Source organism: Rhinolophus sinicus, linkage group LG13, assembly GCF_036562045.2.
Source record: "Rhinolophus sinicus isolate RSC01 linkage group LG13, ASM3656204v1, whole genome shotgun sequence".
NCBI classification, from domain to species: domain Eukaryota; kingdom Metazoa; phylum Chordata; class Mammalia; order Chiroptera; family Rhinolophidae; genus Rhinolophus; species Rhinolophus sinicus.
Window position 1 is genome coordinate 55199981 of NC_133762.1, and position 24035 is coordinate 55224015.

The 24035-nt window shown below is 39.8% G+C and overlaps 1 protein-coding gene across 2 annotated transcripts in view; it reads left to right on the top strand.

Annotated features, from left to right (window-relative positions):
• Nucleotides 1–4014: 4014 nt before the first annotated feature.
• Nucleotides 4015–24035, top strand: part of ZNF133 (zinc finger protein 133) — a 43081-nt gene continuing 23060 nt past the window's right edge. The window contains exons 1-2 of one of the 2 annotated variants that reach the window (XM_074317234.1): nucleotides 4015–4409; nucleotides 5594–5836. In XM_074317234.1, the coding sequence (XP_074173335.1) occupies nucleotides 5801–5836 (36 nt within the window). In that variant the 5' untranslated portion in view covers nucleotides 4015–4409; nucleotides 5594–5800. The remainder of the gene's footprint in view (nucleotides 4410–5593; nucleotides 5837–24035) is intronic. The other variant, XM_019710725.2, reaches the window with a different exon arrangement.

The following is a 24035-nucleotide window of genomic DNA, read 5'->3' on the forward strand; positions in this document are numbered from 1 at the left end:
GTTGGCAAAAAGTTCAGGTCGTCTAACTTTTTCATGCAGCCTTTCAGCACTTCCAAATTGTAAACTTGGTTAACTGTTTTACGAGTTGGTACAAATTCATAGTGCCACAAGATGGTCATGGGGGTTTGAAAATTAATTTGGGGAACGTACAGAGGGATAGTGGATGGGGGGAGGGGGGTTCACACAGTGTGAGGGATATAAATGATAAACGTCTAAGTTTTGCTTTGTCTTGTGCACCTGAAACTAATTAAAAAACAAATAAATAAATTTGAAAAAAATATTCATAGTGAATAATCCCTCTGATATCAAAAACATTGTTGCAACAAGTTCATGAACTTAATTGTCAGACCTTGTATACAAAAAATTAAAGGTATAAATGCCAAGAGACTGGGGCTTCTTCTTGTTTCCTCACAGGGCATATTAGTGCCACTCTTTTCTGTTTCAGTGTTTAGTGCACTGAAAACCATGATTTTGACCAACTTGGAGAAGGCAAGCACTAGACCATGACCACATAGTCAATTGCGACCAAATGTCCTAAGGCAAACCTGTTGGCTTAGAATACAAGAAAGCCAAGTAGGATAAAGGTATTAATTGCCTCCCTCTGACATTTGACACACAATTTTTGGGGCAGCCTTGGCCACACAGAGCTGGTGCTCATTTAAATTAGGGCAACTGAAAGAAAAGCATGAATAGAGAGACTGTGTAAGCTAGAGAAGGAAAGCCCAGGGAGAGGAAGCGCTGTTTCCCAAAAGGGAAAGGAGACAAGTATACCAGAAACCCCTCTCTTGGGTAAAGGTGAAAGTCTGGAAAGAAGGCAAGGCCAGGCAGTCTAAACAGCAGCCTAGGAAGCGAGTAATTTCCTCCCTAGTACCTCAATGATGTCTCCTCCTTCCTGACCTGCTGACTGCTGTGCCAACTGCACTCAACGCCCCCCCCCCCCCCAACACACACACAGCTGGACAGGGGCCCAGAAGATGTTGTGGCTTCTATTAGACAGCTCTGCTGGGGAATGAATTTTGGTGTGGAAAAATGGAATTCCTGCTCATAGGGGGGAAAAGAATGAGGCAATTCTAGGAAATGGCTTAAGCTGCCATTTTAGAACTCAGAGCTAAACTGGGTAGGGGAAGCCCATAGTGTGGCACCTCTGAAGAGTGAACTCTCAGCAGTGGCAAAGGGGATGAGTAGGGAAGGAAACCTCAGATCAGCAGACAGCATATTAAGTCTACTCCCTAATAGGTGGATGAAAAATGTCCCCCACTTGAAGCAAGAATATCTAGGAAGAAAATCCAGCCTGGAGAAAAAGCTTGAAGTTTACACACCGCTCTTCTTCCCTCCCCCCTGCCCCACCATACACCCACACCCCTATCTACCTATTGTCAACTGTACAAAAACAAACAAAAAAAACCATCAGACTATCCCAAGGGGTGAGGGGGAGACATGGAAATGCAAATCGTTGTTGTCAAGTCCAATCCTATGGCACAGGTCAGTTATGCCTGGCAGCTGTTGCATCCATTGCCTTTTCTGCATTTAAGGGATTTAAGCTGCTCATTGGGTCAGATTTTAAGTTGTAAGGGAAGCAATTGTTACTGAGTGAGACCAGTCTGCTGGTAGTTCTTCGGTGTCACCTCTCTGTATTGATTTTTCTGAGCAGCACTCTACAGCCTCCACACCTCCTAGATGAAATCCAGTCACAACCCTGAATGCCATGAAAGCCTGCTATGCCAAACAGTTCTCCTCACTGTTGCCAGACTTGCTCACAGTTCAAAGTGAGGAGCAAGAAGGCTGCCTTGAGGAAGAGAGGTAAAATGTCTAGATCTTGCTTTTGAATCCTGGTACTTAGATTCCAAAACCATTAACTCTGTTCTCTATCCAACCAGAACCACATGTTTACCATCTAGGTCCTATTCTGGCTATTATGGGGTTTACAAGCAAAAATAGATTTCCTAACCTTGAGGTGTTTTAAATTTAGGAAGACTACACATAAAAATAAAACATCTGTTTTAGGAATGGGAAGATTACTTGATCTAACTTATTAGCTTTAAGGATCTGAGCCCTGAATGGACTAAATCTTTGCTACTTAATGTGGTCTGATGTTGACAAGCTTAGTCAACATCATTTGGAAGCTTGCTAGAAATGCTGATGCTGGGGCTCCACCCCAGTCATGCTGATTCAGACTTTGCATGTTTATAAGATTCCAGGTGATATGTATGCACATTAATATGAAAAGCACTGGGTTAAATAATCTACCCACACACACAGTTTAGTAATAGCAACAATTAACCAACAACTAAACTTGATTTTCCAAAATAGGGTCTTTTCTCTACATTATCACGTGACACTTTCCTTTCTTGGGGTGAAAGCAGCTTTGTTACAAATAATGGATGCCAGGGCCCCACTCCAAACTCATAATCTTTTGGAGGTGGTGTTCAGGCACTGTATTTTTAAAAGCTCCCATGGAGAGCCAGGGAGATTCCTCTGAATCTCAAGAAGTCACCACAGGATAGAGATCAAGGAAGGTTTCATGAAAGATAGCTGGGAATTTGGTGTTGAAGGATGGACAGGATCTAGAAGAGTTAGGAAAGAGGAGCAGGCAAGGTATTCCAGATGATGTATGGAGTGGGGTAGAGTGGGGTGGGTAGTACTGCAGGGAAGGAGGAGATGGAGAAAAAGGCAAGGAGGATTTTAGAAAGCAGGCAATCCAGATTTCTACATGGAAACTCCTAACTATTAAATGCTGACAACTCTTTCAAATGTGAAACATGAGGCTGGCCAAACCAAACATCTGTATGCCACATGTGGACAGTTAGAGGGCATCCTCACCTATATGCATGGAAAATCAGCCAGATGCAAGACCATTTGCTACTGAAAACCACCCTCATTGAATCTAGGACAACCTTCCCAGTGGCTCAGACCGAGACCCTGGCCTTGCTTCCTGCTCTCTTCCCACTGGCCTTTCTCCAACTCTTCACCTTGCCTTTTCCCATCAGGGAAGCTCATACAGCCCCTCATCTTGGAAGTCTCTCCTGGTCTCTTATTGCAGGATGCTGAGATTCCAGCTATTCCTGTAGGTCGCATATAGCACCACTGGACACTTAAACATAGAAGTCCTTGCATTGTTACTTTGAACTTGCTTGTGTGTTAACAGCCAATTTCTGGGTGAATGACTGAGTTACAGGTGTGGCTCTCTGAGAGATGTCCAGATAGGGTTCTAAGACTAGGCACTTATCTGGGGCCTGCTGGGCGGAAGTGAATTCATTACGAAAAAGGTAGCCTGGGGGGAAAAGAAGGGAATGGATTCAACCTTCTAGAGCTTAGAAAGAATTTTATAAAATTTGCATCTCTCCCTGGTCTCTAAGACACGTGGACATTTTCTTGGTCTTCCTAGAGAAGGAGTAAGTTTAAAAAGCATACCTAAGTAGAGAATTTAGAGGGTGCCGGGGTGGAAATGCCCCCCTACATGTGAAGTGGGGCTTGCTCTCGGGCTCCCCAGTTGAGGTGTCCCAGGTGGCACCAGCGCAGCCCTGTTCTCAACCAAAGCCCCGAAAAAAGACCAGAGCCAAGCCGACAGGCGGGCTCTGCTCTAAGCTATGGCCTAAGAGTGAGGTTTCTGTCCCCGCAGAAGAATGAGAGTTTGACCATAATTTGTGGATTCCAGCAGAAGAAAAAGGTCTCTGGGCACTCGCAGTGAAGTGTTCGGGTTGAGGACGAGTGCTCAGAATCTGGGTCTACCTCGCACTGACGAGACCCTGGGAAGACTGCTGTATCTCTCCTAGCTTCGGTCTCTCCATGGGGTTAGTCGCAGTTAAAAAGGTATGTCTGCTAGCCGAGAACACGCCTGCCAAGCGCTCACAGAATACTGGGCACAGGTTTGCAATCCGTAACTGGACCCGCGAAACTTTACTACCGCACGGTATCCGATCAGCGTCAACCTCAGAATCCCAACAGTCAGTCCCGGGACGTCATTTCCGCGCGCCGAGGGCCGGGCCTGGTGCCCGACGCGGAAATTACTACAGGCGTCACTGGGAAGTGTAGTCTTTGAGGCCAAGGTGTTAGAAGAGGATCACGGCATGACGGAGAACTTCAGCCAGGTTCCTGTACATGTTTTGTGAACGTGGTTTTAAGAAAAAAGAGGATGAATACAGGTGCCACAGTGGTCATTATCCAGTCACCGGAGAACGTTGCCTGGAATCAGCAACCTCGGAAGCCAATGGGAGCTGCTGGCCGTGAGCGTGCTTCTGGGTGCGCCGTGGGCCCAGCGCCAGGCCGAGGATTCTGGGTAGTGTAGTTCCGGCGCGGTGCTGGAGTAGATCCCCAGCTGGAGGCTGAAGTGACCCCTTGTTCTTTAGTGGCGTTGGTGAGGGAGACTCCCGGGACCTTTGCCGCAACCGTGCCCTTCCCTGCACAGAAAGGTAGGTACTGAAAGGCTGGCCTGTGGACAGGCTGGGGACGGTGCAGATGGCGGGGAGAGGAGGTAGTGGTGCGGTCGCGCTGTCGTGGCTCAGGCCGTGCTCTCCCGGATGTCTCATTTGGGGGTGTGGGCGCGAATCTCCGAGGGACGTGGGTCAGCTCAGCGGTGAAGTCTAGTGGTGGTGGTGGGTGCTGGGCTCCCGCCTTTCGTCCTAGGGTTCCTGTGGGTCGGACATTTTCGGCCTTGGCCGAAACAACGATATAAGGAGAGGGGTCGCTTATGCCACAGGTCCCCGGGTTTTGAGGAGTTGAGTAAGCAGGCTTTGGGGGCCTGATATTTCCCAGGTGGTGGAGTGGAAGCTGCCCCTGGGTCCATGTATTTGGGTTTTTGTAGGTGGAGGCTGATAGTTTTACTTTGGGCCCAACTACCCTCCGCTTTGCAGAGGCCGGGAGAGGGGCCGGCGGGCTTGGTCAAACGTACCCGGCTTGGACTAGGTGTTGAAGTGGCCATTTTGGCTCTGTCTTAGGGTCTCTATTTGGCAGGCCGCCCCTGGGTTCGGGCCTTGGAGGATGAGGTCGGGTTGGGGCCCACTGGGCAAGTTTTTGGAAGGTCCCGGGGACTGTCACTGATCACAGGACTCACAGATTCCCACATATCTGGTGTAGTCAGGCTTTGGGATTTTAAATTCCATTTTAACTTTGTTATAGAAAAATTTCAGACAAAAGTAGATAGAACTTCATAGACCCGTCATACAGATTCAATGCTTATCACCTCGTAATCACTCTTGATTCATTTCAAAATGACGCGCTGAAAACCCTTACAACTCACAGTGGTTCACCATTACTGCCCTGTTTAAGAGCATGGCCTCCTCAACCTTATTTCATCCAGGCTTTGTCACTTAATATCTGTGTCACCTTGGTCAAAAGACTGACCTCACTGTCTCAATTTTCTTATCTGTAAAATGGAGATAATAAATCATATTTCATTGGGTTGAGGATAGAATAAGGTAAAATTCTTGCAGTGCCTGAGACAGTCTCTGGTATTAACTTTCCTTATTAAGAGCAAAGGTCACACAGGATCAGCTCAGGGTCAGCGTCAGTAGCATGTCTGGGCAGGCAGTGTTCACAGCCCACATATCAGTTCTGTTTCCAGCAAGTTGCCCACAGTCTTTTTCTTCTGTGGCAGGTCCATTCCTGATGCCTTTAAGGAAGAAGAGGCCCTACCCTGCTGGAACTTGAGTGTTTCTAGTGACTCTCCTGAACCTTTTTGTTCTTGTTCTGTGCCTCCCCCACCTACCCACCCATCCTCTACCCCGGCAGCTATTGCCTGCCCCAAGATGGTTGCCTGGTGGGCAAAGAGAGGACTCCTGGGCTCCTGGAAGCCCAGCTTCAGATGGGAACCACTTACCTTTTGTATGCTGAACCACTGGTAGGTTTCCTTCATCAACTTTGACGTCTTGTGCCCAGATTGTCCCATCCAGGGATTAGAGCCCCAGCCGGTTTCCCCAGGAAACAAGGCCTATTGTAAAGGTGACAATTTTCGGAGGGCCTATTCTTCAGACCTGGTGTCCTCGTTCATGACTCCTCCATCCTTGCCCTAGCATTTCTTCTCTCAGCATTTGTTCAGACTGCTCATTTCCAGGGCTTGTCTGCTTGTGAAGTTATCAATATTCTGTTCTCATTCTATCTAGTGCCCTCACTGACTCTTTTCCCTGCTGGAGTAGTTTGCAGCAAATCCTCATCATGTCATTTGACCTTCAGTAGGCATCTCTAACACATAACCACAATTTCATTGTTACACCCAACAACAAAATTAATATTTCTTTCCCCAGTTGTTTAAAAAATATCTTTTATTTATTTATTTTGTCAGTCAGAATAGCCCTCATCAAAGGTAGGAGAGGGAGACATATCTGGAATTTAGCATGGTTGTTTTCCCTGTCACTGCCTCTCTTTCCTCCCATTTCTGATCTTACTGATCTAGGGTAACAGCTGCAACTACTAGTTGTGGTACAAGCATTTTGAATTTTCCTTGCCTCTTTCTTCTTTCCAAACCTACCTCACATTTGGTTGGCTGTTGTGTCCTCTCAGTTCCACCTATATGGTACCCCTTGATTCCTCCTCCTTCCCTTTGTCTCCACTCCTGCATCACCCTACTAGCTTCCTCTCTGTTCTCCACCATCTTCTTCTTTTTTTCTCCCACCTCCTGAGTTGGGCTCCTAATGTATAAATAAATATAAATGCTGCTTAACAATGGGGATGCATCCTGAGAAATGTGTTGTTAGACAATTTTGTTACTGTGCAGATATCATAGAGTATACTTACACAAACTTAGATGGTATAAGCCTACTATACCTCTCGGCTATATGGTATAACCTATTGCTCCTAGGCTACAAAGCTGTACAGCATGTTATTGTACACAATTTTAATACAGTAGTAAGTATTTGTGTATCTGAATATATCTCAACATGGAAAAGTTACAGTAAAAACACAGTATAAAAGATAAAAAATGGTACACCTGTATTTACCATGAATGGAGCTTGCAGGACTGGAAGTTGCTCTGGGTGAGTCAATGAGTAAGCAGTGAGTGGATGTGAAGGCCTTGGACATGACTATACTCTACTGTAGACTTTGTAAACTGTATACTTAGGCTACACTAAATTTATAAAACATTAAGGCCTTTGCACTGGCTGCTCTGTTGCCTGCGATGCTCTTTTCAAAGTTACTCACTTGGCTCATTCCCTCATATCCTTCAGATTTTTACTCAATTATCATCTCAGCGAGGCCTTCCCTAACCACTATTTAAAATTCTAAAACCTACCCCACTTCTGCTACTTCTTTTTTCCTTCCTGCTATATTTTTCTTCATCTTACTCATCACTTTCTGATGTACTATGTGTTTTATTTACTAATATGTCCGTCTTCTTCCCCCTAGACTTTTACATCAGTGAAGACAGATGTTTTTGTCTTTGTTCACTTCTATATCCTGTGTCTAAAATAGAGCCTGTCACACAGTTGGAGCTCAATAAATACTTACAGAATGAGTGAATAATTCAACCCTGTGTATATAGAGCTATTCTTAGAGGAATGGATTAGGCCAACTGGGATATAGTCTCCAGAGACTCTGTCAAGAGGGACTGTTGCCACTCTCCTTGTCTCTCAGCTGATGTGGTGGTGCCGAGGCATTGAGAGTTCTCAGAGGTGGAATTAGTTGGCCTTGGTGATTGATTTGGTATAGGAGGCAGGGAAATACTTGTGGTGCCTGAATAGGCATGTGGATGATAGGGAAGGTGCTTCTGTTGTTAAGAAAGTTGAGGATAGAAAAGGCACAGTATGGCTGGAAGGGTTCTGATTATTGATTGCTGCACAACAAACCATCCCAAAACTTAGTGGCTTAGAAGAACCATCATGTTATAATCTCTCACAGTTCCTTGGGTTTACCAGGATCAGCTGGGCAGTTTTAAGTTTTACTCTGAGTTATAGATGTGGCTTGTGACTAGTCATTTGCAGATTCCTTTGCGTTAGAACATTGAAAATAGTTCCCTCATGTATTTGACAGTTTAGTGAGTTGGCTAGAAGGCTGAGGTCAACCGGGACAGCTGGGCCTCACTCCCTTTCCATGTAGTATCAGGGGCTCTGCCTCCTCATGGTCTCTCCAGCAGAGATGTTAAACTCGTTATATGGTATCTCAGACCTCCCAAGAGCTAAAGCCTTCTTAAGACTTAAGTCTGTAACTGGTACAGTATCACTTGTGACACATTTATTGGTTAAAGCATAAACAAGGCCAGCCCGAAGGAGCTCCCAGTGTTTTGAAGCTGGAATAATTTGAGCAGCCAAATAAAGTGATAATATTGTTATAAACCATAGAATAAGATGTGAATCCATACTGACATAAATAAATAAATAATTGAATAAATAATTGAATAAATAAGTAAATAGGTGGGGTATAAAGGATAGTTTTTGCTTACAGAAGAATTCCACTTAATGAATTTATAATGAAAGAGGGAAATAGAACATCATCATTTGGCAAGCACCACAGTAATAACTCTTTCAGACAGTTCCCACAAATGTATGCTAAAATTATTGGATGGAAGTTTGAAGAGAAAGAGGATATTTGAATAATTTCAAAGTACCTGTCTCAAGATATTTATTAATTATAAAGGGAAAAATAGTGATTTTACAGTGGAAAAACTCAGCAGACACTGACTTAACCAAGTGATCAAGATCAAGGTTAATATCAGTAATGAGAACTACCAATATCATGAATCCCTGATATGGTTCACTGAAAAGACACATCACTTCTGAGGTATACTAGCCAAAAATGGACTAACCTCCTTCTAATCATGAAAAATCATCCAATAAACTGAAATTGAGGGATATTTTTCAAAAGTATCAAGTTGATGGAAGAAGAAAAGACTGAACTGTCATAGGTTGGAGATTCAACATATACAGCAACTAAATGCATGCAATGTGGATACCTTGAGTTGAATCTTGGACCAGGAAAAAGATGTAAGTGGAAGAACTGGTGACCTTTGATTAAAGAATGTAGTTTAGTTAATAGTATTGTGTCGGTGTTAATTTCCTGATTTTGATCATTGTACTGTGGTTTTCTAAGACATTAACATTAGAGAAAATAGAATGAAGGTTATATGGGAAATGATATTTTTGCAACTTTTCTGTTAAGTCTAAAATTAGTTCAAAATAAGTTAAAAATCCATCAATCTTATATTCTTGAGTTTTTTTAAGTGAGGAATGAATGTTGAGTTTTGTTCAAGAATATTTCAGCACGTATAAAAGCAACCATGGTTTTTCTGTTAACTAAAATGGTATATTATAGTAATGAATTTCCTAATACTGAACTAATCTTGAATTTCTGGGTAAATCCCTCTGTCATGGTGAAACATTTTCTTATTGTGGTGTTGCAATCTTTTAGCTAATATTTTATTTAGAATTTTGCTTCAGTATTCATACATTATATTGGTCTATAATTTTCTGTTTTTTGAGCTATCATCAAGTTTTGGTGTCATCAATATTTTAGATGCTTTATAAAAAGAATGAGGAAGTTTTCCTTAATTTTTCAGTGCTCTGGGACAGTATGCAGAGTATGGGGCCTATCTGGTTTGAAAGTTTGGTAGAATTCTCATACCATCTAGGGTCAATTTTGGTAAATTATATTTCCTTAGAGGTTATTCACTTCATCTAGGTATACAAATTTATTTTCATAGAGGTCTGCAAAATACTCTTATATGACTTTTTAAAAATGTGTTTTAGTGATTGAATAGTTAATTCTTCTCTGTCATTTCTTATTTGAATATTTAGACTTTCTCTCTTTTCTTGATTAAGTTGGCCATGTTTATTTCACTAATTTTTTAAGAAATTGGATTTGATTTATTAGACTTTTTTATTAATTTCTGCTTTTATCTTTAAGTGTCTAAGGCAGTACATTTTCTTCATCTCGCTATTTTAAATGAATCTCATATATATGTTTTTATTATTTTTTAGAAATTCTGTAACTTCATTTTGTGTTTTCCCTTTAACTCCTACCTATTGCCTGTGCAACATTAAATGAACTTCTTTTATTTTCCTCTTCCCTTTTCTTCCATTTTAGTGGCATTTCTACTTTATAGGAAAGACAGCCATATACCATTAGTATACGACGGAGGTCAGGCAATTAAGTTCGTGAACTTGTTGCAATGATGTTGCTAACCTTTTTTTATGTCAGAGGGATTATTTGTTATGAATGTGTACCAACTGGACAAACAGTTAACCAAGTTTACTATTTGGAAATACCGGAAACGGTGCGTGAAAAAGTCAGACGACCTGAACTTTTCGTCAACAGTTCACGGCTATGGCATCACAACTCACAATGCATCACAATGCACTAGCTCACATGGCGCTGTCTGTGAGGGAGTTTTAGCCAGTAAACAAATAACTGTATTGGAACACCCTCCCTACTCACCTGATCTGGCCCCCAGTGACTTCTTTCTTTACCCAAAGATAAAGGAAATATTGTAGGGAAGACATTTTGATGACATTCAGGACATCAAGGGTAATATGACGACAGTTCTGATGGCCATTCCAGAAAAAGAGTTCCAAAATTGCTTTGAAGGGTGGACTAGGTGCATAGTTTCCCAAAGTGACTGTACTGATATTCAGCAATGAGGTATGTAGCACTTTTTCTGGGATGAGTTCGTGAACTTAATTGTTGACCTCGTATATTTTTCTTCCTCTCTCTTCCATACTATTTAGTGCTGGATCTACAATTAAATAGATTAAATGCTCACCATTGTTCTTTAACTGAGTTTCCCCTATCATGTCATATGTTTAATATTCATCTTCTAGTCGTTTCCTCACAAAGAGCTCATGGCTAGAGAATTCCTTGAGCTCTTACGTGTGCAAAACATTTTTAATAGTCTTACTTAAAGAATCCTTTGGATGGATATAAAACTTTTGGTTCATAATCTCTTTCCTTAAGTTTCTTGTAAATGTAGCTCCATTTTATTGCCTTGCTTTGAATGACTTTTCATTGCCATATTTTTTTATTGTGGATATATATATATGTATATGTGTACCATGTTTCCCTGAAAATAAGACCGGGTCTTATATTAAGTTTTGCTCCAAAAAACGCATTAGGGCTTATTTCCAGGGGATGTCTTATTTTTTAACATACAACAATCTACATTTATTCATGTACAACAATCTACATTTATTCAAATATGGTCATGTCATCTTCTGAACACTGTCATAACGTAATTCAATTCTGGCTTGAATTTCTTGCAACTCCATTTCCTGTAGAACCTTTGGCCCCAATCTCTCATGTCCAGCAATAGAGCTCTCTTTAAATGAGCACTTCTTGTCCATGTAGGCTGCTCGTAGTGCATTGGCAACACAGCTATCAGTGATTTTATCCCATGAATTCTTCACCCAAGTCACGACCTCTTGCAGGCTAGCTTCACAAAATTTCCACGCTGATTTCTCTCCATTCTATTGTCAGTGTAGTCATTGATTTCCATGTGCAAATGGTCCTTGAATGGCTTGTTTATTGCAATATCAAGAGTCTGGAGATAGGCAGTCATTCCTGCGGGAATCATTATTTGATCTAGTCTTCTCTCTGTAAGGAAGTTCTTCAAGTCTTTAGCGCGGTGAGTGCTGGCTGAATCCCAGACTAGCAGACCTCTTTGGCCACCTTGCAAAACAAGTGGCAGCATTAAATTGACCCACTTCCTTATAACGGCTTATGTGCACCAGGCTTTTTCGGTTTCAAGAACATAATGCCTGCAACATGTTCAACCTTATCTTTCTTGCCCTTACTGATGATTAGAGGTGGGGCTTTCTTTCCATCCAGACGAATTGCCAAAATATAGATAACACATGCACTTTCATAACCAGTGGAGGGAATATAGATAGACAAGGCACTCCTCTGATCAATTGTCGTTTGACATCCTTAGCCCATAAACACTGCAGTTTCATCTATAGCAATTATGTTGGAGAGTTGGTATTTAGAAAAGTCGATGCCATCAACAAAAGACTTGAATGCAAGTGCACGTTTAATAACTTCAGTATCTTCCAGCTTGAACAGTATTGTCGATCTTAGAGACAGTTCATATCGCTGAAGGAAGCCATCCAGCCAGTGTTGTGATGCTTTGAATTCTTCTGGGGATATTTCTAACTGTGGTGCCACTGCAAGGGCAAATGCTTGAATATCAGCCCTGCGCACAACCAAGGTCTTTGCTCTCCTGTCAGCAATCCATTCACAGATGATGTTTTCCAGCTCAGGAAATAATGGTTGCCGACCTGATCCACACTTGTGCTTCTTAGCATTTCCCTTGTCCACCTTTTGCCTGAGGTTATCATTCTCTGCTTGCCATTTTTGGACCATTCGGAGATCCTGCTTCTTCTCTTTGCAAAAAGCTGTAAGATTCTTGCCCCAGGAGTCCTCCACGATTCCTTTCTTGTACTCGACGGAAGAGCTCTTTCTTTTTGTACTCATCTTGTCTGGGGGTCAAAATATTATTCCCTTTAAATCTACCATTAAATCAAGTGTTAATTGAAGACTTAAGAGACAGGAGTGGCAACAAAAATGGTGACAGTTAAGAATGATGGTCCACACAAAAGCGATAAAAAATTGCACGCACCAAAATTTAGAAAACATTTCTTTATTTCACATGAGTGCATTAAGTACTTCCATTACAACACATGGCGTATTGAATTATGAAGATTCATATTAGACACAAGCACGTCCGTTTGTTATCAAGTGTGCACATTATTCATGCATTGTGTCTGTGCTCTGATTGGTCATTTCGGCAATAAGTTTGAGTTCATCTGTTTACATAGGTGTTTATATCTCGTCCAAAGGCACCCGCTTGGGTATTTACAAATACTTAATTATAATTTATATTATCATTGATTTTAAGTATTAATGTCAATGATATTTATTTATATTTAATTATATGTTAATATTTTATAATTCGTCGTGGGACAAATTATAAAATAGTACGTCATGTGTTACAGTGGATGCACTAAATGCGTCTGTCTGGCTGACAATCTTAACTGGGGCTTATTTTGGGGTAGGGCTTATATTATGAGCATCCTGAAAAATCATGCTAGGGCTTATTTTTCGGTTAGGTCTTATTTTGGGGGAAATACGGTGTATGTTGTGTGTGTGTGTGTGTATACATATATATGTATATATATAATTAAATTTACTATTTTAATTATTTTTAAGAGTATAGTTCAGTAACATTAAGTACATTCACATTGTTGTACAACCATCCCCACTTTCCATCTCCAGAACTTGTTTTATCTTTTCAAACTGAAACTCAGTACTTATTAAACAATAACTCCCTATTTCCCCTTCCCCAACCCCTCACAATCATCATTCTACTTTCTGTCTATATGAATTTGATTACTCTAAGTACCTCATATAAGTAGAACAATACAATATTTATTTGTTCTCTTGTGTCTGGTTTATTTCACTTAGCATAATGTCGTCAAGATTCATCCATGACACGTAGCATGTGTCAGAATTGCCTTTTAAACACACACAATGGGTCCCTCCTCTCTCTCCCTCTCTCTCTCTCTCTCTCTCTCTCTTTCTCTCTCTCTTTCTCTTTCTCTCTCTCCCTCTCCATATATATGTATATATCACATTTTGTTTATCCATTCATCTGTTGATGGATACTTGGGTTGCTTCTATGTCTTAGCTATTGTGAATAATGCTGCTTGCTTATAAACGTGAGTGTACAAATATATTCAAGTCCCTGCTTTTAGTTCTCTTGAGGATATATCCATCAGTAGAGTTGGTACACCATATGATAATTTTGAGAAACCACTATATTGTTTTCCATAGTGGATGTTTCACTGTACATTTCTACCAGCAATACACAAGTGTTGAATGAAGAGTTTGGTAAGTCTGATGGAAGTCTGATGGTATAATTTTGGCCTAGAATCACTTAGGATTTTTGTTCTTATTCAAAATCTGATAGATTTTCTAGTAGGTATCTCAAAGTCGGTGGTTGTGAATCAACTTTTCCTGGGTACTCTAAAGGCCCTTTAATATTTATATTTAGTTCATCTATTTTTCAAAAGTTTTCTTGGATTATAGTTTTAAATATGAGTTCTGTTCTCTGTTTTGTTTGTTTTCTTCAGGAACTATAATTTACACAAACGATATTTTTTCTTTGCCTGTTTTCCACTTTATAATCCTTTTTACATTATTTTATTGTTATTCTTTTAAGCGCTGTTCCTGTTCTTCAGTGCCTATGTGTTTTCATTTCAATCTATTCTTCATTGGTGTCTTATAATTTACTCTTCATTTTTCATATGATATCGTCTCTTTTTCTGAAGTTGTCAACTCTCATTCTGTTTTAGTCTATTTTTCTTCTTACCTTTTGAATTTTGTTTCTAGTTTTATTGAGATATAATTGACATACAACATTGTGTTAAAGGTGTGCAACATAATGATTTGGTACATGTATATATTGCAAAATGATTACAACAATAAGTTTAGTTAACATCCATCACCTCACATAGTTACATAGTTACAGATACGAATTTTTGATTCAAAATGATTTCTCATATTCCCAAATGTTTGAGGATATTTAATTCAGCTTGGAGTATTTTGTTATGGCTTTCTTTGTGTCACTTTTTAAAATTTTTTGGTAGAATTTTTTTTAGCTGCATTTTGGATTCTCATTTTTCTGTTTTGATTTTCTATAGATGAAAATTGTACGTCTGCATTTTTGTAGACAACTGTGAGATTCTAGTTTTTTTGAAATTTCTAGTTCAGGAAAACCCTTCTGTCAGTATAGTAAGTATGATTTCTTTAGTGGATTACAAGAAGAGGGGAGATTGTGTGTTCTTTCTTTTTTTTTTTTAAATCAAAGTTTATTGGGGTGACAATTGTTAGTAAAGTTACATAGATTTAAGGTGTACAATTCTGTAATACATTATATCTCACATTGTTCACCACCCACAGTCAGTTCTCTTTCCATCAACACATATCAGACCCCATTAACCCTCTTCTAGAGCCCCGCTCCCCCACCCCCGTTTACCTTCTGGTAATCCTTAAACTATTGTCTGTGTCCTTGAGTTTCTGTTCTTTCAGTTGTTTGTCTTGTTCTTTTGTTGTTTGCGGTTTATATGCCACATATCAGTGAAATCATAGGTTCTCTACTTTTTCTGTCTGACTTATTTCGCTTGGCATTATAATCTCAAGATCCACCCATCTTGTCACAAATGGTCCTATTTCATCTTTTCTTACCGCCAAATAGTATTCCATTCTGTATATATATGACAACTTATTTATCCATTCATCTATCGAAGGACATTTTGGTTGTTTCCATGTCTTGGCCACTGTAAATAAAGCTTCAGTGAACATTGGAGCACACGTGTCTTCATGGATAAATATTTTCAGATTTTTTGGGTAGATACCCAGGAGAGGGATTGCTGGGTCGTACGGTAATTCTATTCGTAATTTTTTGAGGAACCTCCACACTGCCTTCCATAGCGTCTGCAGCAGTCTGCCTTCCCACCGACAGTGTATGAGGGTTCCTTTTTCTCCACAGCCTCTCCAACACTTGTTACTATTTGTCTTGCTGATGATAGCCATTCTGACTGGGGTGAGGTGATATCTCATTATGGTTTTGATTTGCATTTCTCTGATGATTAGTGATGTTGAGCATTTTTTCATGTCTATTTGCCATTTGTATGTCCTCTTTGGAAAAATGTTTCTTCAGGTCCTCTGCCCATTTTTCAATTGGGTTGTTTGTTTTTTTGTTGTTGAGTTGCATGAGTTCCTTGTATATTTTGGATATTAGCCCCTTATCGGGGGCACTGTTTGCAAAAATCTTCTGCCATTCAGTTGGTTGCCTCTTTATTTTGTCGATGGTTTCTTTTGCTGTGCAGAGCTTTTAAGTTTGATATGGTCCCATTCATTTATTTTAGCTTTTACTTCCCTTGCCTTTGGGTCAAATTCATAAAACGCTCTTTGAACCCAAGGTCCATAAGTTTAGTACCTATGTTTTCTTCTATGCAGTTTATTGTTTTCAGGTCTTATGCTTAAGTCTTTGATCCATTTTGAATTAATTTTGGTACATGGTGACAGATAGCAATCCAGTTTCATTCTTTTGCACGCGACTTTCCAATTCTGCCAACACCATTTATTGAAGAGGCTGTCTTTCCTCCATTGTATGCTTTTAGCTTCTTTGTCAAAAATTATCTGTCCATATTTATGTGGTTTTATTTCTGTGTTCTCAGTTCTATTCCATTGGTCTGTGTGTCAGTTTTTCTGCCAATACCATGCTGTTTTGATTATTGTAGCCCTGTAGTACAAGCTAAAGTCAGGGAGTGTGATACCTCCAGTATTGTTCTTTTTTCTTAGGATTGCTTTGGCTATTCCGAGTCTTTTGTGGTTCGAAACAAATCTGATGATTTTTTTGTTCTATTTCTTTAAAAAGTACCATTGGAATTTTGATGGGGATCGCATTAAATCTATATATTGCTTTGGGTAATATGGCTATTTTAACTGTGTTGATTCTTCCAATCATGAGCATGGAATGTCTTTCCATTTCTTTGTGTCTTCTTCAATTTCTTTTTAAAATGTCTGGTAGTTTTCAGCATATAGGTCTTTCACATCCTTGGTTAAGTTTATTCCTAGGTATTTTATTCTTTTTGCTGCAATTGCAAAAGGAATTGTTTTTTTATATCTTTTTTTGAGATTTCATTGTTAGTATATAGGAAGGCAATGGACTTTTGTGCGTTGATTTTGTAGCCGGCAACTTTACTGTATTCGTTGATTGTTTCTAATAGCTTTTTGGTGGGGTCTTTAGGGTTTTCTATATATAGCATCATGTCATCTGCAAAGAATGATAATTTAACTTCTTCATTTCCAATTTGGACGACTTTTATTTCTTTCTCTTGCCTGATTGTTCTGGCAAGGACTTCCAATACTATGTTGAAAAGCAGAGATGATAGCGGACAGCCCTGTTGTGTTCCTGAATGTAGAGCAAAGGGCTTCAGTTTTTCACCATTAATTATGAGATTAGCTGAGGGCTTGTCATATATGTCCTTTATTATGTTAAGGTATTTTCCTTCTATACCTATTTTATTAAGTGTTTTAATCATAAATGGATGTTTATGTATCTTGTCAAACACTTTTTCTGCATCAATTGATATAATCATGTGATTTTTGTCCTTTATTTTGTTTATGTGATGTATCACATTGATATATTTGTGGATGTTGAATCATCCTTGTGCCCCGGGGATGAACCCCACTTGGTCGGGATGAATAATCTTTTTAATGTATTGTTGCATCCGATTTGCTTGAATTTTGTTTAGGAGTTTTTGCATCTGTATTCATCAGAGATATTGGTCTGTAGTTTTCTTTTTTTGTGTTACCCTTACCAGGTTTTGGTATCAGGGTAATGTTGGCCTCATAAAATGAATTAGGGAGTACTGTCTCTTCTTCAATTTTTTGGAAGAGTTTGAGTAGGACAGGTATTAGATTCTCTTTGAATGTTTGGTAGAATTCGCTAGTGAAGCCATCTGGTCCCGGACTTTTACTTTTGGGAAGGTTTTGGATGACTGATTCAATTTCCTTACTGGTGATTGGTCTATTTAGATTTTCCAGTTCTTCGTGATTCAGCCTAAGAGGGCTATATGTTCTAAGAACATTTCTTCTAGGTTATTGAATTTGTGGGCATATAGTTCTTCATAGTATTCTTGGATGATCCTTTGTATTTCTGTGGTGTCCGTGATAACTTCCCCTCTTTGATTTCTGATTTTGTTTATTAGTGTCTTTTCTCTTTTTATTTAGTGAGTCTAGCCAAAGGTTTGTCAATTTTATTAATCTTATCAAAGAATCAGCTGTTTGTGACATTAATTTTTTCTATTGTCTTTTTCTTCTCTATTTCACTTAGTTCTGCTCTGATTATTATTTCCTTTCTTCAGCTGACCCTGGGTTTCATTTGTTCTTCTTTTTCTAGTTCTTTAAGGTGTAACCTGAGGTTGTTTATTGGGATTTTTCTTGTTTCTTGAGATAGGCCTGTAATGATATAAATTTCCCTCTTAAAACTGCTTTTGCTGCATCCCAAAAATTTTGGTAGGATGTATTTTCCTTCTCATTTGTTTCTATGTATCTTTTGATCTCTCCTCTTATTTCTTTTTTGACCTGATTGTTCTTTAAAAGTATGTTGTTTAATCTCCACTTGCTCCCCGTCTCTGCACGTCTTCTTTCCCTCCCCCCCCCCACAATTTGCCCACCTTTAGGTGATTTCAGTCGAGTGCCTCTTAGTCTTGCCTGTGTGCTGCACAGGGAGTCCTTTGTGGTGTTGTAGTTGTTCAATTTGTTATAAATTCTAGGGGAGATTTCAAGAGGCTCACCTCATGCCACCATTTTATTGTGTCTCTTGTTCTTTCATTTTTAATTTTTAAGATTCTCTTCTGTTTTGCAGGACTCATAATTTCCTCCTTCTTGCTTGTTTTACCTTGTAGTTTCTAAGGGATGCCTTTCCTTGCTTATAATCCCTCTTTCCCCTGAAGCTTAACTTTGCAAGACTTCCTAATCTCATTCTGTCTATACTTTAAAGTCTCTTTCCTGTATGTAGTAGGTGCTCTGAACTATCAGAATACTTTTTCAGTATATTACCACATATGGTGACCTCATTTTTATGATGGTTGTTTTCAGTCAACTTTAAATCTGCTGTTAGTGCCTCTCTTCTCTTGTTCATGTAGTTTCCCTCCCTGAGCTGCTCTACTGCTCCCAAAATGGCCTAATGTAGGGAGTGTGGGAGATAGCTTACTGATTTAATGCTTTTCATTTCTTTATAGGTAATTATTTACAGGTAATTTGGAATTAGCACATTCTCTTTCTAGTAATGCTGAAAGAATGTATGCTTTGTGTAGTATACTTGTGTCTCAGTAGAAACTTAACTGTTATGTAGCAATCTTCTTTTACTTGATTGGACTCAAATTCTCAACTTGATCTCTCCTGTGGTGAACAGTAGTTGAAATTTGCACAGGTCATTCAGTCTTCCAGGTGTTATTATCCACTTGAGCTCCTTGTTGTCTACTTGTCTTATGTATTCAGGCAAAGTAGTCAACCAAAGACTTTGAGAGGAGCTTATCTGTAGAGTTAGGGCTCCGTCCATTGTTGCTCCCACTTTTCTTGGATTTTACTGTACAAATTCCAGGAAGTCTGGATGCCTCAGACTCTTGGTCAGCTCCCCTTGTGCCACGTGAGGGACTGGGGAGTGCCCTCAGATGAAAAGCCAGTTAGATACAGGTCTCACCCACTCTGTGTCCCTTCTTTGAAGGGTTGTATCCTTTCCAGTTTGTGACTGCTTTTGGTTGCAGTGTCTTTAGATAGTTGTTTTTTATATTTTGATTTATATAGGGTTTATACAGTTAACCCCCATATAATATAGTTGTTAGGTTCCTAAAAAGTGCCATGTTATGCAAATCCATGTTATATGAAACAGAGAACTGGTACAAAAAAGGGGGTTAGGTTCGAAAAAAATTTTTAAAAAATGTACTATTATATTTTTATAACTAAGAGAAATATCTTTGTTAAAGTAACTCTCATCAAAAGTATAACATATTAATATGTATTAAACAATGTTTTCTTCGTCATCACTACTAAGCACCATTAACCGAGGGTGTTTTTCTTTTGACAAGATATCTTCATCCTCTGAACTTAATACTCCACAAACAAAATGGATTTAAAATACTAATTTTAAAATTCTGCAGTCAAATCTGATACGACATTCACGCTTGAATGAAAAATTTCAAATGAGATATCTTTTGCTCTTAAAAGCTTTCATTACGTTCCATGTTATTCGGGGATTTCCCTAATTTCGAATGAGATATTTTTTCTTAAAAACTCTTATTATGCTCCGTGTTGTTCGGGGATTTCCCTAATTTCGAATGACATATTTTTTGTTCTTAAAAGCTCTTATTACACTCCCTGTTGTTAGGGGATTTCTCTAAGTCTCAAATAGTGTTAGAGTAAAACTGTGTTCTAGAATGCCATGTTGTACGAGGGTTACCCCCAATTCTCTAACTGTGTTAGAGCGAAACTGTGTTATAGAGGTGCCATGTTGTCTGGGGGTTACCTGTATTATTAGTGGTTAGTTGAATGCAAGCTATTCTATCAGTATCAGAATCTAATGGTACTGGTTTTTAATTTACTATTTCTTGTTCTTTTTATTGTTTTCTTTATTATTGTCTTCTATTTTTGTTGTTTTTCAAAATTTTTTTTGTTTTTCTCTTGTTCTTTTTAAAACATTCTTTTGTTTCTTTTTTTCTCCCCTACTTTTCTTGAATTGAAGGCAAGTGAAAACAAGTCGTTGGTTTTTTAAATTTATTACATTGGTAATTTTAAAAAAAATGATGGAATATGTATTATTAGAAGTGTGGAAAGGGGTACTTTCATATGTGGTTGTTGGGATTGTGAATTGGTATACCTTTGGAGAACAATTTGGCAGTATAAACGTGTATTCAATATTAAGACTAGTAATGCCACTCCTTTATCACTCCTACAAAAATACTGACATGTGCAAAAAGGTATTGCTTGTAACCTTGATGGTGATAAACACTACAGTCTATCAATTGACAGAAGACTACTTTGTTTAAAATATTGTGGTCTGCTGGTGGAAATAGTATGACAATTATTAAAAAGAATGGAGTTAGATCGATAGTGGTGGTGTACAAACAGCCCCAAGATGTTAAAGGAAAATGAGAATGGTACAGATGGTTTTTATTTATGGGAAAATAACATTATTTGCACATGTACACAAATATGAATGAAAATGAAGAGACAAAGGTATAAATCAAGGAGTAGTCATGAAACAGGAAACAGTTAATACAAGTTACTCTGGGGAAGGAGGTGGGTCCAGAAAGAGAACTAAAGTTTTTACTTTGTAATCTTCAGACTGCTTTGGATTCTTTATAACACTAACAAACATGTTAATTACACACACACACACACATCTATGTAATGAAATTATACCACAAATATAAATTTCTTGAAACGTCTTTTGACTTCCCCTATGATTTGCAGTTTTCATTTCTTTCCTAACCTTTTCTTTGAAATCATAATATTTATTATTAGTTTAATCTGAGTTGTCATAAATCATTGCTTCAAACTGATAATTCATTCTGGCCAATTTTTTCCCCTTGGTTATTGCTTTAGGTTTTACTGGTTTTGTTCTCAGTGCAGTGTTTTCTCTGCCCTGGCTACCCAATGAAAAACTGTATACTTTTGACTTTTAATGAAACATAAAAATTAAAGGAGACAATAGTATAATGAACATCTTATGTGCATCATCTTGATTTAACACTTCTTAATATTTTACGATATTTATTGCATCTGTTTTGTGGTGATGTTTAAGAATTTTAAAATAATTTTTATTAATCAAAATTTTTCAAACATGTTCAAAAGAGAAAATCAATAAAACCAAAAGTTGGTTCTTTGAAAAGATTGCCAAAATCAACAAAACCTTTAGCTAGCTTGACTAAGAAAACAAGAAGACTCAAATTACTGACGTCAGAAATGAAAGTGGGACCATTACTACCGATTCTACAAAAATGAAAAGGGTTATAAGAGTATTATGAACTATTGTACACCAACAAACTGGATGACCTAGATGAAATGGATAATTTCTTAGTAACAAAAGCCTATCAAGACAGAATCATGAAGAAATAGAAATTCTGAATAGACTAATAAGCAGATTAAATCAGTAATCAAGAACTGCCTGATAAAGAAATGCCCTGGACATGATGGGTTCACTGGTGAAGTCTGCATTTAAATAACTAACACCGATTCTCAAACTTCTCCAAAAAAATTGAAGAGGGAACACTGTCTAGCTCATTCTATGAGTCCAGCATTACACTGACACCAAAAACAGGCAAAGACAGTAAAGAAAACAACAGGCCAATATCCCTATGAACACTGGTACAAAATTTTCACAATACTAGCAAAATGAGTTCACCATATTAAACAAATTATACACTTAAAAGCTATTAAAAGAATTCCACTGGTGAAGATGGTGGAGTAGGTAAATGCATGCTTGCCTCCTTCCATGACCATATTAAAATAGAACAATCAACCTGGGTAACCATCTGAAGACTAGCTGAACAGAAGTCCTATAACTAAGGATATAAAGAAGAAGGCACCTTGAGACTAGTGGGAGGGGCAGAGATGTGAAACAGGCTGTCCCCACACCCACAAGTGGCAGTGGAGAATTAGGAGAAACATCCTGACTGCAGAGGTCTTCCATGAAGAGTGAGGGGTCCTAGCGCCATACTGGCTCTCCAGTCTGGAGCACCAGTGCTGGGAAGAGGAGCCCCCACAACATCTGGCTGTGAACATCAGTGAGGTTCCATTCGTCTGGGTAAGATGGAAGGCGGCTGGAAAGGTGTCCTCTTAAAGGGTCCGTGCACAGACTCACTCCCAGGCACTCACACTGGACTCCAGCGGAGGCACTGTGTCTCGGGTGGTGCCATTGACATACAAGAAGAGACTTGAGTTGTGTGGCTGCAGGGCAAGGGCTGGAGGGAAAGTCCCATTGTCCCTGGTTTGAACCCTCTGATGTAGCTGGCAGGCAGATGCCGTCTTTCCTGTGTTGAGCTGTCCCCCCACGTCCAAATTTGAATTTTCATTGTCCTGATAAGCTCTGCTCACTCCACCCTGATGACTCCTTAGGGCTTTGCCCCACCCAGCTTACTCAATGCCAGAGTCCTTTTTGGGGCTGGCAGGCAGCTGGTGTTAGCTGTTGCTGCAGTCTTTTTTGGACATATCTCGTGTCTGCAGGCCCTAGGTGGGCGGCTGGCCACAGTGTGCTTTGAGACTTTTGCAGAGTGAACCCAGGTTCAAAACGGGGGTCAAATCTGAATCCACATTAACCCGTTGAATATCACTTGCCCTATGCTGGTGACACCTTGGGACACTGCCCCATGCAAGTTGTGCATTGCTGGAGGCTGGTGGCCTGTGTGTAGCCGATGTTGGCCTGCGTTGCAGTCTTTCTTGGACAGCTTTCAGGGGTCCACAGGCCCCGGCAGGTGGCAGCTGGCCTTGCTGTGCTCTGAGCCTTTTGCGGAATAGCCCAGTCTCAGAACTGGCATCAAATCTGAATCTGTATGAATCCATTGAACACCACGTGACTGTGCTGGTGGCTCCCTGAGACTCTGCACCACCCAACTCCCAAGGTTTTTTTCAGTGGCTGATCCTTCAGGACAGCCAGCAGGCCTCAGGGTGCCTTCGGCTTTTTGCTGAACTACCGCAGGCCCAGTACTGGTGATGGCCAGCCTCAGTTCACAGCGTGGCCTCTTGCACACATCTCCAGGTCCAACCAGGCAGCAACCAACTACAGATAGTTTTGTAGCTCCTACCAGGTAGCTCTGGACCAGTCACAGGCAATGGTTGACCATGGCCTATACAGGAGCTCCTCCCAAGAGGCCCCAGAAGCAGCATGTCCAGTGGCCAGCTTCAAACCACAACAGAATACTACTCTATTGGCCCCACAAGGAGCCCACCCAAAGGGTTGTCTTGGCAGGTACCAGAGCCTGCTGTGGCAAATCCTGCTCAACTGGGTCAACCAGCAGCTCATATGCTGTGGTCATGACCAGTCCTCACAGCCAGTAAGCCTGAGAGTCAATCCCACCCACTGATGTGCCAACAGCCATCAAGGCTCAACTACAGTAGGAAGGCACACACAACCCACATGAGGGACACTCCTGGAGCATCTGACTCAGCATCTGACCAGGAAGCTTGTGCCACCAGGCGCCACAGGTCACCTACTGCATAAGGCCACCCTGCCAAGACTGGGAGACATAACAGATCTATTTAATGCATAGAAACAAACACAGAGAGGCAGCCAAATGAGGAAACAAATAAACAGAATGTCCCAAGTGAAAGAATAGAGGAAAACTCTAGAAAAAGAACTAAACAAAATAGAACGAGCAATCTACCAGATACAGAGTTCAAAACGCTGGTTGTAGGATGCTTAAGGAATTTAGTGAGAACTTCATCAAAAACATAGTAAGCATAAAAAATGACATTAAAAACCATTAAAGAAAAACGCAGTCAGAAATGAACAATACAATAACTGAAATGAAAACTACACTACAAGGAAT